Source organism: Cheilinus undulatus, linkage group 18 (assembly GCF_018320785.1).
Source record: "Cheilinus undulatus linkage group 18, ASM1832078v1, whole genome shotgun sequence".
NCBI lineage: Eukaryota > Metazoa > Chordata > Actinopteri > Labriformes > Labridae > Cheilinus > Cheilinus undulatus.
The window spans coordinates 18,736,461-18,753,509 of NC_054882.1; the positions used below are offsets into that span (position 1 = coordinate 18,736,461).

The following is a 17,049-nucleotide window of genomic DNA, read 5'->3' on the forward strand; positions in this document are numbered from 1 at the left end:
AAGAGCCCCTCTCGCCATCGCCACCGCCAGAGAGACGGCCTCAGGACACAAATAGGACGTGACACCCCGAGAAAGGGTGGAGGTGGAGGTGGAGGAGGAAGATGCGGAGGAGGAGGAGGAGGAAAAAATGCACTCTCTTCTTACCCCACTGTCTTGTCTCTCTGTTGTTGTTATTCTTTTTCTTTTTTTTGGACTCAGAAGGCCCTCGGCTGCAGAGTGGTGGGGAAGAGACGCACGTTGACATAGAGTTTGTGACACCCGATGACTCATGGTGGAGACATTTGAAGAGGGATATGACCTCAATTCTGTGATTTATGTAATCATCCCTGAGTCCACTCCTGTGCTGTGACTGGTGTGCGTGGTCACCACTATTTACCATTTCACTGTCTACACTGCTCTGTTGTTTTATTAATGCCCTCATTTCTGACTGGATCTCTATTCAAATATGCTTTATAGACATTACCATAACAAAATACACTGGTTAGATGGGCTGTTTTACAAGGTGGACAATGTAAACCAAATGATGTAGACATGGTGGAGAAAGAGTTGTAGTATTTTACCTCATAAAAACTGAAAAAATTAGGCCCTAAATCCCTTGAATATAAATGCAAAATTCTTCTAACTCTGAAAACTTAGAATTATTTTAAACAAAGTGACAAATAAGGCAGTAATTAAAAGCAATGCATTTAGAAGGAATTCATTAGTTATGCAAATTTGATTTAATTCAAATATTTCTAAGGGATTTTTCATCTTTAATTAACAATGCAATGTTGCACATTAAATGCATAATGCATTGCATTATGTGCACACTGAATTTTTGGAGTTTTGATCTTTTACATGTGAATATGGCTGCAAAAATGTTGCAGAAAAAATCTAATGCAATGCAATGTTGCACATTTAAAATGTATCATGTATTGCATGATGTGCACTGGGCATTTTGTAAATATTGATCTTTTACTTGTGAATATGGCTGCAAAAAAATGGTGCTGAAAATATTAAATGAGAGTATAATAAAAAAACCTTTGCTTAATCCATTAAAGAATTTACATCACTATAATGCAAAATTACAAATGCATTTAATGCTTTGCCCAATATTACCAACTCATGATCTTATTTTAACATGCAAACCTACTAAAACGTTCACTCAAGAGCAGCGCACGAGCACAAAAAGCCCTTCAACATCTTAAAAATGTAAATACACCGCGAGTGCTGCAGAAGCTTGCCTTCTCTGTGGTACAGTGTTGGTAACAGAGAGACTGTAGCTTCAGCTGCAAACACATAAAATAGCCTGACATGATACTTATCGACTAGTCCGCGGCACCACGCTTGCCCTCAATGACCTCGGTGGGGTGGGGGGGGCGTCAGAGCGGGGAGTGATGGAGACGAGGACGAAGGAGGAAGACAGACAGCGAGATGGTGCAGAGACACGCATAGGGAAGGAGACTACAAAGAGAAAAAAAAAAATAAAATATAGTCTGAAACAAAAAAGGATGTGTTGCTTCTTGTTCCTTAGAGAGCCCAAAAAAATTGCTTTTATTTTTCATGTGTGAGCTAAAGGATTTGTACTCCCTCTGTGTATCTGTCCACACACAAGAGACCTTTCCTTTTTTTTTTTTTTTTTTTTTTACCCCTGCCCTGCTCTGTTGCTCTGTTTCTCAGTGCGGGGTCAGGCATCCATTTTAGCTGGGCTCTAATCTTCAGCAAGCGCTCCTACATTTTGTGAGCGAGGAAGCCAACACTCCTACATTCGGAGAGGAGAGAGGAGAGGATGCACTAGCTTCTGTCTCGCAGCGAGGCGGTGAACGCTCCAGCGTTTTTTATTTTATTTTTTTATTGTTGTTGTTTTTCTTTCCAGGGCAGACAACAAGTAGCTCGACATCTGAAGACAAAAAAGGAGGATCCTTCCGTTGCTGTTAAAAGTGAAAGTATTTAAAGATTTAAGCTGCTTGGAGGATTCCTGCAATTAAAGAAAAGTTATTTATGAAGAATTTATCTGTTTTATATGTCATATTTTACCCTGGTTGCATGAGAAAATAAAGAAAATCTTCCATGTAAAGCTGGGAAAAAGGCGGCTGAATCTGACTTTTGATGACTTTCCAAAAAAGGAGCATGAGCTCATGTGACACGCTGCGCTTCTTTTAACCACCCTTTAGGCTTCTCCTCCAGACTTATAGCCCCAAATGATCCCCCTGCATTTTTTCAACCATCATTTGAACCCCTGTGCACCCCCCCTTCCCCTAAATACTTCCCCCTTTTCAAGCTCATTAAGTTAGGATGCCTTATCAGAGGGCACAGTCACCCCTCCAAGGCCCTGCACACATGCATGTGCGCGTACACATGCAATATTCAAGCTGGCTTGCTAAAACCTATTGTTCATACATGCACCCGCTCTCCCTGATACACAAGTATGTAGAACCCCTGTTCTCACCCATCTCCTCCTAATCAACTCTTCCCATCCCTTCTCTCTCACCCTCTCCCCCACCCAGCTCTGGGGAGACAAATTTTTAGCAGAGAGGGAGGGATGGAGAGAAGGAAAGAGAGAGAGACGGGGGAGACAGAGGCAGAGAAAGAGATGCACTCCTCCTCTCTGCTCTGCTGCCACAGCGGCTTGGCTACAGAAGCCTTTGATGTTCTGCAAATTTCAAATTTCATTATAGAGAACCCCCTTCTCCTCTCTCTCCCCCCAACTCTCTCCTCCCCCCTCTCTGCTCTCGCGCTTAAACAAGCTTTTCTGCCTCCCCCCCAATGCTGAAGTTAAGAAACTGAAAGCCCTGCAGAAGAGACTCTTGGTATGGGTTAATTATTCATCGGGCTGGGCGTGTATGTGCCAAATGTATGTCTCTGAGTGAGTGTGTGAGTCTGTGCGTACATGCGAGCGAGTGTTTGTGAGTCATGTGCTGGCAGTAGGGTGGAATCAGGATTTTGTGATGCCTGTCTTATCTCTGATCGTCTTAGATCGCCTCCACCCACTCTCTCGTGTCACTCTAACATGCACCCACTTCTCCTGATATAGAGTTTTTGGCCTTTTAGGATAAAATCACACACTCTAGCACACAACCTCACACGGCGAGCCCTTCCTCTGTTGAGATGCCATTTTCGAGCCTGGCGTTCTTGAGACTCAGCATCAATGCGGCAGAGGCAACCATTTCAGGGCAGGAAGCTGCCATTTTGGTTCAGAGCATGTCAGCTGCTTTGAGAAGAAGCGTGTCCCAGTGGCCCTCGGATGAAACTGGGGTGCCAGTGAAGTGGTTGACAGATTGGTGGTGTCAGCAGTGATGGGGGGGGGGGCTGAGGGCTGTTTCTCCAGTATATGAAGTCAAATGGGTGTGTTTTAAGACTCTGTGCTGTAAAGTGGGTTAAGGTTCTCGGCCTTTCCTTAGCAAGGAGGTGATACGATAATAACATTTTAACCCTTGGCTGTTTTCACAGATTAAGAGGATTATAGTGCAGTTTTTACATGTCTTACAGGCCTGCCATAGACATACTTTAATGTATTTAAATGTTAATCTACCCTCTAAGCCAATCAAAATGGATACTCTAGGACATTTAAGGATAGCTTCTACATTTAAGGATAGTTTCTCAAGACCTTTTAATCACTCCATTTGTGACATTTTACTTCCCGTTCCTACATACGGCATATACACAATATGGACACATATAACACCTGTTAATTATTGAATCCAGGTGTTTCAACCAGACCTGTTGCCACGGGTGTATAAAATCAAGCACCTAGCCGTGCAGTCTCCATGTGAAAATATTTGTGATACAAAATGTGTGGTTCTGAGGAGTTCAGTGACATCAAGCATGGCACTGTGATGGATGCAACCCTTGCAATAAGATGGTTCATAAAAATTTCATCCCTACTGGATATTCCAGTCAACTGTGGGTGATATTATTAGAAAGTTGAAGCATTTAGGAACAGCAGCAGCTCAGCCACAAAGCTAAAATCTCAGACCGGGGTCAACAACTGCAACTGAACTTCCACTGGCATTAATGTACAGGAGCAACAGGAGCTTCATGAATGGGTTTCTATGGCCAAGCAGCTGCATGCAAGCCTCACACCACCAAATCCAATGCAAAACATTCAATGGAGTGATGTAAAACACACCAACACTGGACTGTGCAGCTGTGGAAATGTGTTCTGTGGAGTGACAAATCATGCTTCTCTGTTTGGCAGTCAGGTGGGCAAGTCTGAGTTTGGCAGATGTTTGGAGAATGTTATCTGCCTGACTGACATTGTGCCAACTGTGAAGTTTGGTGGAGGAGGAATAATGGTATGAGACTGTTTTTCAGGTTTTGGGCTAGGCCCTTTATCTCCAGTGAGGGCCAATCTTAATGCTTCATCATACCAAAATACTCTGGACAATGATATACAGAGCTGCCTCTGGCCAAAGTGAGGCCCTATGCCGACACTGGTATGAAGTGTCCAGGAGAGGACAGGAGAGGTCTCACAAAAACAAGTGGATTTTCAGGAGATACATAAAGAAAAAGTTTCTGTGCAGAGAGAACCTTTGCATCAGTGAGCAAGAGACAGAGAGGCAGAGCTAGTGGACACAGCTCACTTACTTATCACGGATGGCACCAATCTCCAAAAATAGATATCTTAAGGGTTAATTTACTAATGTGTGATGCCTAAAGGCAGTTCATGTTTGGTCAACACTGTATACACAATACCTTTATCATACAAACACCAGCCAAATGTGCAGAGGAAATAAAGCTATTTATAGGGTAAAAACACACACATACTGAGGACTTTCTTTTACACCTAAAAGTGCATTTAGGTGCTTTCAGAGCTCTGCTTTGCAAGGTTATTATTCAATCATAGACGTTATTATCATATTATCTTGTTTGCCTAAAGGAGGAGTTCAAAGTCCACTGCATGAGTGTCGTCTACTGAAATGTAACCACAAACAACAACTACTACCATAATAAATCTTATAATAATACAGATTAAAATTATTGTGTTGAAGGTTAGATTATTTTATGTACTTGCAAACCCTGAACATTTAAACTTAACTTTTAAGTCTTGGTAAAGCATATGGAAACTTTTGTGAGTTTGCACAGTAGTCAGTTGGTGCTAAAACAATCCTGGTTTCAAAGTGGGGTTCATCCATTTCTGTGACTCTCTGGGGTCACTGTCAGTTGATTGCCTGTCAGTCACATCCCTCTGATCTGATTTCCCTCCTCTTCTTCCCTCCCTCCCTCCATTCACCACCTTCCTGGTCCCAGCTGCCACTCCTCTCTCACCTCTGACCCCAGCCCAAGGCCAAGGTTGGGGAGGTTGTTGCTGTGGCAACCCAGTAGCCCTACGGACCATGACTGCTGACCTCTGGGGGTCCCTAAGTAACCGTGCAATGATAATTTGCTCCCCTCTACCTCCTGCCAGCCTGTCCATGAATGCGATTTAGGGAGAGGAGAGATCAACGGACGGATGCATGGACTAATGGACAGACGGATGGATGAAGGAACAAAAGGGCGGCACGTGTGCCACTGACAGCTTTAGAAATGAGTTTTGCTGACCCCTTGACCTCTAGAGAGGGTCACCAACTGGATGTAGAGGGAGATCAACTTAACAGAGGTAGCTTTTCCTAACTAAACAGCATCAAACTCTGAGAGGTCACCACTCTAGAGACTGGCTTTGAATTGTTATTTAAATACCTGGTTCTGCTCAGCATAACGGCCAAAAAGCTACTTCGATTGATAACAAGGTGATACTTTGTTGTGCCAGTAACACTTCAAGACTGAGCAGCAAATATAAAGAAATATACAGGCACATTTTCAAAGGACGCTCTCCTGCGACTTCCTCACACATGGTTTGGTTAGTTGCAACACCAAGCTTGAGAAAAGCTGTAATGAAACCTTGTGATGTATGTGTTTGAGTGTGCGTATACCTGCTGGAAGGCCTCTTTACTCTTCAATGCAAGCTCCTGCTGAGCGGCGTTGGATGTGTAAATGGCAGAACGATACTGAGTACCCTGGTCAGCGTGCTGCCTCATACCTGCATAAAAAAAACACACAAAGAGGAAAAAAGATGCCCCACAAAAAGGCGTAAGTTCCACAATCACCACAGACACAATGTCATTTGCATGTAAAAGGTTTTCACAATTATGTCATCATCCTGCATCTTGAATTCATGAAGCCAAATGAATTCAGAGATCACAGAAGATTTTGGGGCTTTCATTAGGGAGGCCCGCGGTGTGTAGGTGTATGTGCTTGTGTAGGTGGATGCATTTCCTCCTTCTTCTTCTTTGTCATCTGTGCGACACTGTCGACATTTTCGTCAGCTTTACATCACTGTGTTTGGAAGAGGCCCAGGTCTGGAGTACCTTGATGAGGAGGCCAAACAACTGCCATCACTTCTCTGCTTTTCAGAGGCTACAACGCTGAGAGGATCTGGCATGCGTGGACCACAGCATGGCGGGAAACTGTCTGTCTATGTCTTTCTCTCTCACCCACTCAGGCTTTGTTTCTAATCTTTGCTGAAAAGCAACATTCATGTCTTCATTTATCTTTCCCAATCTCCATCTCTGGCCTTCTGTTATGGGCTGGGGCAACGGCTTGTGTGCTCTCCAAGGAGTACATCTTTGCCTTTTAGATATCAGACAGCAACATCGTTTGAACAACAGGCAGTAAGTGACTATTAGTCAAGGACTGTGGACTGAAATAAAGGGGAAAAGAGCAGCTATACCGGAGAGGCCGCTTTGCTTCTTTTAGGGTGCACTCAAACTGGGCCTTGTTGTCCCAACTCCAAGTCCCCTGCTGGCCAGCATTCTCAGTGAGCCTGAGCACAGTTACCTCTTTTACACAAGTCATCACATCATAACACAACACATGCAGGGCTTTGTTTACAAGAAGCCCAGTCAGAGTCAGCACAATGGAGACCAACACAGACTGCAACTTTACTCACTTTGTAGCTTATTTTCAGCCATATTGGTGAGATAATGCCTTCTTACAGCCTGCAATTGTTCCAAGTAGTTGTTGAGAGGAACAGTTGGAATGCTTATACAACCAAAATTCCCAAGAAGTTAGGGCACTGTGTAAAATTTTAATAAAAATAGTTTATAAAACATAAACGACTTTGAATATCCCACCATCTACAGTCTACAATACCAATCAAAAGATTCAGAGACTCTGGAGAAATTTCTGTGCACAAGGGACAAGGCCAAAGGCCAAAATTGAATGCCCGTGATGTTTGGGCCCTCAGCTGGCACTACATTTAAACAGGCATGATTCTGTCTGTCAACACAGTTGGCCGTGCCATCCACAAATGCAAGTTAAAGCTGTACCATACAAAGAAGGAGCCATATGTGAACATAATCCAGAAATGCTGCTGTCTTCTCTGGGCCAAAGCTCCTTTAAATGGACTGAGGCAAAATGTAAAACTGTTCTGTGGTCAGATGAATCAAAACTTGAAATTCTTTTTGGAAACCACGGATGCTGTGACCTGTGGACTAAAGAGGAGAGGAACCATCCAGGTTGCTATCAGTGCACACTTCAAATGCCTGTATCTCTGATGGTATGAGGTTGTATTATTGCCTGTGGGCAGCTTACACATCTAGAAAGGCACTATCAATGCTGAAAAGTGTAGAGGTTTTAAAGCAACATATGCTGCCATCCAGACAACATTTATTTTAGGGAAGGCTTCAATATTTTAGCAAGACAATACTAAACCACATACCACATCCATCACAACAGCATGGCTTCACAGTAGAAGAGTCCAGGTGCTGAACTGGCCTGCCTGCAGTCCAGACCTTTCATCAATAGAAAACATTTGGTGCATCAAAAGATGAATTCTGACGGAGAAGAATAAGGACATGTTGATTCTACATCAGGCAAGAATGGAACAAAATTCCTCTCCCAAATTCAAAGCAACTGGTCTCCTCCCACATTTACAGACACACAACAGTAAACATGGCCCTGTCCCTGCTTTTGTGAGATGTGTTGCTGCCATCAAATTCAAAATGAGCAAATATTTGAACATCTGATATGTTGTTTATGTTCTATGGCGAATAAATTATGGGTTAATGAGATTTTCAGATCGTTGCTTTTATTTACATCTTACACAGCGCCCCAGCTTTTTTGGAAATGGAGTTGTATTTAGAGTGCTGTATTTTTCCCCAATAAAATATGCATATTTGGCACTTTTAATATATTGATTGTGTTACCTGAGTGAGGACAACAATATGTTGCTGTATTGGTATTTGCCCCACTCCTAGTTTGGGTCGTAGGTTTGTGTGATGAAGTGTGTATAAACCAATCAGATGTTATGCCTGTTTTCCACACTTCCTTGTGAGTTAAGGTCATGTGAAAGCGTGCTGCCCGTCCAAGCTTTACAATGTTTCACATTTTGTCCAACCACATTATATTTAGTAGCATCTTGAATGTTGTTTTCTATTTATATTGTAGGAGAAAAATGATTTTCAATAAATATGCAGCTGGCACCGAAACAGGCGGGCACCCCCCCTGTCAGTGATCCGCATATCTTGTTCTCCTTAGATTAAATGTTACCTTACATCATAGAGTGTCACAACCCATCTTTGACACAGTCTGTTCAGATGTAATGGCTGTAAGTATTCATCTGGTCTTCATTCAAATCAGAGCAGACAAGCAGACGTCGGCCGCTCTCCGGCACACACTGAACGCCTCAGAGAATTTGCTTCACTGAAAATTTCATCAACAATATTAAATGCTTGAGTTGTTCAAATATGATTCTGGAAAAAAGGAGTGCTGTGCAGATTACCCTACTGAACAAAATGTGAGCTTCTGCTCAGTACAGAGCTTTTATAAAGTATATTTTAAATCACACAATGCATTTTATTTAGAGAAAATATTTTACTGCAGCCCTTATTTGGCTACTGGATTAAAATAGCCACAAAACAATCTAACTCTTTACGTTTCTCTCCATTGCCCATTTCAAAACATTTCCATCTCTATCTTCTATTGTCATCTCTAGATCTGTAGCTACAATATGAGCAAGATTTAGAGTCTAAGGTCATGCAAGTAGCTTTGCAGGCTGCAACTAAGCACAGGATTGGTACTGCATGCCAACATGCCATGAATAACTGTGCAAGTGTTTCAATGAGAAAGGTCTGATCCAACACTGCCCAACTGGATGGCAGAAACCAGCATAAAAGTAAGAACTAGTCTAGAGGTAATAAAAATACTCAGAAACTGCCAAAATGGAAAACAAGTTGCTTTAAATTGTTTGCGGGTATGCTGTGAAAGCATCATCACCAGACTTTGGCCCTGCTCGCCTGTGCTAAATGAGGTAATGCATTGTTCCATTTAGTTACAGATTAACCACATTATTTGATAACGTATAACCCTGCATAAGACCATGAAGGACCAAGAAGTCTTTGTGGACATACATATAAAGTGCTTAACAAATTTATTAGACCACCCTAACCCTAACCAAAGTAAGGTTTATGCCACAGCTGCCCTAAATTAACAGCATTGGTAATTACCAAAATCATTTTTTATGTTTCTGCAATGGTTAATACACCAATATGTAGAAATTCTTTCACCCAAATGATATTTTTAATGCTAAAATATAATTATTATTATTATCCATGAATTTTCAAATTTACTGATTTACAAAAAAACTGAAAAAATAGTAAAGCAATTTAATATTTCTTGATTAATATGTCAAATTACAGTTATTTACTTGCATTCTGAACAGAAAAAATAGTTTTAGTGGTTTAATGTTATGCTTGATTAATTTCTGACTTCTCAGAGAAGCCCAGTGAGCCAGCTCAAATTTGGGTGAATTCAGTTTGAAATCCCTCATTCCTGTTCAAAATGGTAAAACGTGGAGAGCTCACTAAAAATGAAAGAGTCTGCATTAAAGCACTTCATGATGCTGGATGGTCTCTGAGACAAATATGACAGGTGGTCTAATAAATTTGTTAAGCACTGTATATCGACAAAAGGATTCGGCCACCTGACTATAACACCAACAGGGACCGTAACGGCACTGAACTAAAATGCATGTACTTTAATAGGGAGTTGGCCCCCCTTTTGTAGCTTTACAGCCTCCACTCTACTTGGAAGGCCTTTAACACAATTCTAGAGTGTTTCTGTGGGAATTTGTGCCCATTCATTCTGTAGAGCATTTATGTGAGAAGGCCTGGCTTGCAATCTCCATTCCAACTCATCCCAAAGGTGCTTGATGGGATTGAGGCCAGGGCTCTGTACAGGCCATGTCTTTATAGTCCTTCCTTTGTGCACTGGGGTTCAGTCATGTTGCAATAGAAAAGGGTCTTCCCAAAACTGTTGCCACAAAGTTGTAAGCATAGCATTGTCCAAAACGTCTTGGTATGCTGGAGCATTAAGACTGGCCTTCACTGGAATAAGGGCACAGCCCCATACCATTATCCATCCTCCACCAAACTCCACAGTTAGCACAATGCAGTTAGGCAGGTAATGTTCTCCCAACATCTGCCAAACCCAGTCTCCTCTATCTGACTGCCAAAAAGAGAAGTGCAATTGTTCACTCCACAGAACACATTTCCACTGCTCCACAGTCCAGTGTTAGTGTGCTTTACACCACTCCATCCGACATTTGACATTAGATTTGGTGATGTGAGGAGCAGCTGCAGCTGCTCAGTCATAGAAACCTATTCAATGAAGCTCCTGCAGCACAGTTTTTGGGCTTACGTTAATGTCAGTAGAAGTTCAGAACTCTTCAGCAATGGTGACGTTTATGCACCATGCACCTTAGCAGTTGTTGACCCCACTCTGTAATTTTACGTGGTCTTCTGTTTTGCGGCTGAGTTGCTGTTGTTCCTAAATGCTTCCACTTTGTAATAAAATCACTTACAGCTGATTGTGGAATATCCAGCATGGATGAAATTTCTCAAAATGTCTTATTGCAAAGGTGGCATCCATCACAGTACTAACCTTGCAAAGCAGATGGATGCGCCCGTTTCCTTGTTTTTCACTGGCGAATCCATCCTGCAAAGCTCCAATCTGAACCGTTTGGGCTCGGTTAGAAAGTGACAGGACCAATCAGCGACAAGGGGCAGTACTTTCAGGCACGGCAGAGTCATGACGTAAACAAGCAGCAGCAAGAGCTGGTGCAGTTATGGAAGAAGAGATAAGCGTGGATGCTGCTAAAGCGCCAGTTTTATCAGAACTTGACGACATTTCTTTGTTAAAAGAAGAACAAAGAACAGCAGTGAGTTGTTTTCTTTTCAAAAACGACAAAAGTCAAGAAGTTACATGTCTACAGTCGCCATGTTGCGTTATTCCTCGGTAGCTGCGCACGCGCAGCTTGCTAGCGGCTACGTCACATGCTTTGTTGCTCTGATTGGCCCGTAGAGATGTGACAGACAGAACATTCACCCAGTCATACTCCAAGGATTTTTCAAAGCCTCTGCCTTTTTTTTTTAAAAACATTTCCTATTTAAGCTTTCCTAGATGGATGTGTGAAACAAATCCATCTAGCGCATCAGGTTATCACAGTACTACACTTGAAGTCACTGAGCTCTTCAGAACGACCCATTTTGTATCACTAATGTTTGCAAATGGAGACTGCATGACTAGGTGCTTGATTTTATACACCTGTGGCTACAGGTCTGATTGAAACCACTGGATTTAGTAATTAACAGGTGTGATGAAATACTTTTGTCCATATAGTGCATTTACAAAGGGGAAAGTCTATGTTGAGCTTGTGCTAAATGGTGAGAGTTGAAGATAATTCTTCAAGACTTTATCGTGAACCAAAGTGTTGACTGTTTTACCTTTGAAAGGCAGCATTGTCAAAACTGCAGGAGAACTGTATGACTGTCCTAATCTTACCCAGCTAAAACATTCATGATTTCCAAAGCCACTAACTTCATCTCATCTATTCTATATTTTAAATTCATGTCTCAATTTCATTTGCCTCTGCCTCTGCACCCATCTCTACCTTCGCCCTCTTTCTCCACATCTCTGCAGTGTTGGATGGAGGCCATCTTGCCCGCAGCACTGTTGTTCAGTGACGAGGTTAATGGTGGCCCCCTTCATCAAAGGCCACTGAGTCGCTCTGCCATTGGCTGCCCTGCGGAGCCTTTAGCCTGATTGGCTGACTGGAAGGGGTCTTGTAGCTTTGCTGCTCCCTGTGACCTTCCCTGCTGACCCCTGAGGTTCTGACCATCCCAAAAGCACACATACAAAAACACATAGGCCACTAATCTTAGGTATACATGTGCATTATCATACATGGGTGAAAAATACATATAAAACCCAGCATCATACATCATGGAGCTACTGCCTGGGCTGCTTTAATTTGATAAAAGCAACAGGGAAAGGTAGTCATTTAATATCTCATATATTAATTGAAGCAGACAAAAGCTTTTTTTATGAAAAAGGACTGCTTGGTGATATAGCATATTAGAGGAAAGTCAAGAGAAAACCCTGGAGTGGCGGAACAGCTTCCAACACAAAGACAATTAGGATTCATCACATCTTCAGAGATCCTTTCAGCATCTGAAGAGGAGTTACTCCCTTATCAAAATATGAACCCCATCCAAAACATCAGCGCTGCTTTTGACTATACTAAGTCCAAATCCATCCCAACAGCTTTTGGTCCTCAAAGAACTACAACAGCAACAAATACCACCCAAAAGAAGAAAAAAAAAAACTTAGATTCCCTCCCGCCTCCGTCGTCTCTCTCTTGCTCTCTCCATTTTTAACAGCCCCCTTCGTTATTTTCTCCATCCATCAAAGGCGGCAGTAATTATTAATGAGAGCCTCCCCGTTCTCTCTGCATTATGCATGAGAGCCTTGCCTCTGAAAGCACAGGGTAATGGGGGGTGGACAGAAAGGGGATGGGCTACGGGTCTCACACGTGCACTCACACATAGACACGCTGCCTTTTAGGGTCACTGACCTACGCCCACAGAGCCAAAAATATTAATTAATTGCTCCCCCTCTTAAATCAGATAATTTCTGCGGTGCCCCTTCAACACAAATGGAAGCAAAATCAGACAAAGTGGGAGGTGTGGTGGAGTAGCTGGAGTCTCAGAGGGAGCCTCTCCATGCACAAACCTGCACACACAAACATACATGCATTCACTTTTTTTGGCTTGTTGTGTTTAAACCCGCTGAGATTTCCTGCAAGTCTGTTAAATCTCTTCCAGTGTTTATCCTCGCACACAAAAAATGGCACCACTCAGCTTGTCCCTGCTGGCTGTCGGGGATAAAAGCTTTCTACTTCTGCTGCCTCTGACTTCACCTTCATTTCTTCCTTTTGCAAATAATGCTCATTCACCTTCTGTCATTGAATGCCTCCTTATTCCCCTCTTAATAATTTTCCTTTTTACCTACTTCTATTTCTTGTTCCTTCAGGCCATGGATGCCATGGAAGTGGTCGAAGCATGTTAAATGGATGGGTGGAGATGTACAAAGAATGTCCAGACTTTGGTTTGAGTTATAGCCCAAAAAGAAATAAAACAGAATGAAGTAGGATTGTCATAAAACCAGAACATAATACTGGAAAAGATTTAATTATATTCAATGGGGTGGCCATCCCGCACTGCTTCATTCTGTACACTGATTTTTTTGTGTTCTGCTCTTAGTAGTACGTTGTCTGAAGATAATACGACTCACCTTTTTTAATATTTCACTTTATATATAGTCCATGATCACAGCAGACAAGCTGCATCTGTGACAAGGTAATGTATTGCAACCATACAATGCTTCATTTTTTTAACACGAGATGTGGCACCTCAATCAGTAAATAGACAGAAGGGATGTACAAGTGGATGTCTCTAAAGCATTCTCTTCATGCACTTACATGCAATGAAAAAAGGTCAGGAAATATACTTCAGTGGCCTTCTCAAGTACTGAAACAATGATATTGACCTGTTTTAATACAAAAGAAATTCAAGAACAGATGAGAAACAAAGTCACTGACATCTATCAGTACGGAAGCGGCCTCAAAGCCATCTCTAAGGCTTTGGAACTCCAGCGAACCATTGTGAGAACAATTATCCACAAACGGGGAAAAATGCAAACAGTGCCCAACCTTCCCAGGGGTGGTCAGCCTACAAAAATAACTCATCCAGGAGGTCATTAAAGAACCCAGAAAAACTTCTAAACAGTTGTAGGCCTCATTTGAGGGAGATTTCTGAGGTAAAAACCAATGCTGACCAAAAGAACACAAAGGCTTGTCTCATATTTGCCAAAAAACATCTTGAAGAGACAAAGAACTTTGGGAAATTATTCTGTGGACTGACAAGATCTCTGTAGAACATGTGTATAAAACTAACACAGCATTTCATAAAAAGAACATCACACCGACAGTCAAACATGGTGGTGGTAATGTGACGTGAGGGTTTCTCACTGTGATTTTTTTTGCCGCACTGATGCAAACCAAGTGGTGCTGATATACTTTTTCATTACCAGTTTGGCCATGCTGGGGTACACTGCACAGTGCCCAGAATGGTCCTGCTCTGGAGCAGGGCCCAAACGCACCCACCTTTCCTCCAAGTGTACTACGACGTCAAAGTGGTTCATCATCATTCAGGGGTGTCTGACAGATGTGTTTAAATAGCAAACACTGCAGCAAACTTTGAAATACCTTACCAGTAGAAGAAGAAACTTTGACATAAAGAAAACGGGTGCTTCTTCATATTATCGAAACCATTGGATTTGGTGATGTGAGTAATGAAACCATTAGGGATACTGAATTTTTGCCAATATCCAATATGTCGATTTTTGCAGATTTATTTTAGCCAATACTAATATCTATCCCAATATCTAAATATGTATTTCAGACCTAAAAATTCAGCCCTTTGAACACACTTTAAGGTTTGGGGATGAACAAAGAAACACACTTGAAGGTTAAAGAATGAGGGTAAATAAATAAAAAGATCTCAACTGACATAGCTCTGTTTGTCCAGCCTAAAACTACACAAATTTCTTTGTATATGGCCAAATTTACAGTACAAAAATTTCAGTATTTACACCCAAAATAGCAGACGTAATTACTGGCAGAAAATTTTAAATCTGCTGATACCGTTATCAGGCTGATAATATCGTGCATCCCTTGAAACAATGCTTACTGAAGTGCAGCTATTCCATGTCATTGACTCAAAAACGCGACACGTCATCAGCTCTAGACGGGCCCTGAAACGGGTAGCCCGGTCAGACCAAGCAGAGCCAAGCTGCTCAATGTACTGGAAAAGCCCTGGTCTGGGGCTGCTTTGCTGCTTCAGGACCTGGACGACTTGCCGTAACTGATGAAATCATGAATTCTGCTGTCTACCAGCAAATCCTGAAGAAGAATTTATGGCCATCAGTTTGTGACCTTAAGCTCCAGCACACTTTGGTTATGCAGCAGTACAATGATCCAAAACATACCAGAAAGTCTACCTCTGAGTAGCTTAAAAAAGAGAAGGTTTTGGAATGGCCTAGTCAAAGTTTGGACTTTAATCTGATTGAGATGCTGTGGCTTGACCATAAAAAGGCAGCTCATGCTGGAAATTCCTCCAATGTGGCTGAAATAAAACAATTCAGTGAAGAAAAGTGGGCCAAAATTCCACCACAGTGACTTGAAACACCCTTGCCAGTTATCGCTAGGGATGGGGATCATTATTTTTTATTGATATTGATACCCTTATCAATACTCCTTATTGATCCAAGTCCTTATCGATACCACTATTGATACTTTTTATAGTTTGGTGGAAAAAGAAAATGGAGACAAATATTTACACTCGAGTAGTCTTAGCTGAGTAGTGCTTGAGTTGAAAAGCTATGATTCAGTCTGTCACATCTATTTTATATCCCTAAAATATAAACACATTCTTCTGATATTCACAACTGTACTTATGAAGGTTTTTCTACAAAATACTAAATTGTCCCATTTCTATGTGACATTTGAACACATCATAACATATAGTATACAGTCGTCTAATTTACTGAGGTTACCTGAACGTATCATATTTTCCGTCTTTAGTTCATAAAGTTCACTAATTAACTTTAATTCTGCTGATTCCACCACAAATTTCTACTTTGGATTGATACTTTTAACAAACAGGAATTGCTCAAAGTTTTGGAGCACTTTCAGCATTTATCTGAGCAGCTGAAAAAGAAAACTGTCCTGAAGCTACGAAAGAATGGGATATGAGAGCCTGTTACTCCCAGTGCAGGAGGATATGATTGCATGCGTCTCGCAGGCGTCTTTTTTCCTCAAGCCGACAGTTAAAGGTACATTCTGGTGATGCACAATATTGATGTGCAGGGTTTCCTCCAGGATTTTCTTGTAACTGTAGGGAAGGACTTTTTTTCCTTTAATTAATGAAATCATCATTTAAAAACTTTATTCACTCAGGTTATCAGGAAGGGGGGAAATACTTTTTCATGGCACTGTATATACATTGCAATAAAACAAGTACAGGATGTTTTGTGCTAGTTGTTTAGTTAGATGCCTGGTTGTTAAGTGGACTCAGACAGGGTAAATAAATGTTATTCATACTTCAGGCCACCCCTGCATGAGTCACTGCTACAGCCAGGCCACTCCAGCCAAAAACAGTCTGGCTATGCCGCTGCTTTCAGTGATCAAAAATTGTTACTAAGATCCTGCACACTGTCTGGATTGCACAATATGTCAGCAACATATGGTAACAAAATGAAAGCAGTGCATTTGTGTAAGTTTAAAGTGACTAGGACTTTGCCAGCAAATTCTGATTAATTTATTACAACACATTTGTCCTTTTGGCTGTAATGTTTGAAAACATGTAAAGTATGAAAGTATAGAATCTTTTGACAGTTTAAGTGTGGGGATGATTTGAATAAAACGTTGGCTGCTGAAAAAACAAAACCAAGAGAGGAGAATTAAAAGAAAAAAAGAGACAGAGCATTCCAGCTTTAGACACGTCCTCACTGTAATCTGTACTCTGACCCCAGCTTGTTCACCCTTGCATCTTTTCTGCACAACAAACTTTCATGTGCTAACAACTGTAAAAGCTGAGATTAGCCTCACCTCTCTCACTCATCACCTCCTAACTCTCAGCCTCCTTCCTCTGGATTTCAGGGGGGCGTTAAGAGTTTAAAATAGATGTAAAA

The 17,049-nt window shown here is 41.7% G+C and overlaps 1 protein-coding gene across 1 annotated transcript in view; it reads right to left on the reverse strand.

Moving 5' to 3' along the window:
- si:ch1073-358c10.1 (peptide methionine sulfoxide reductase MsrA) overlaps positions 1 to 17,049 on the reverse strand; it is a 68,031-nt gene that overhangs the window by 12,521 nt on the left and 38,461 nt on the right. Inside the window, 1 exon segment of the mRNA XM_041812171.1 lies at positions 5,892 to 5,998. Within this exon segment, the coding sequence (XP_041668105.1) occupies positions 5,892 to 5,998 (107 nt within the window).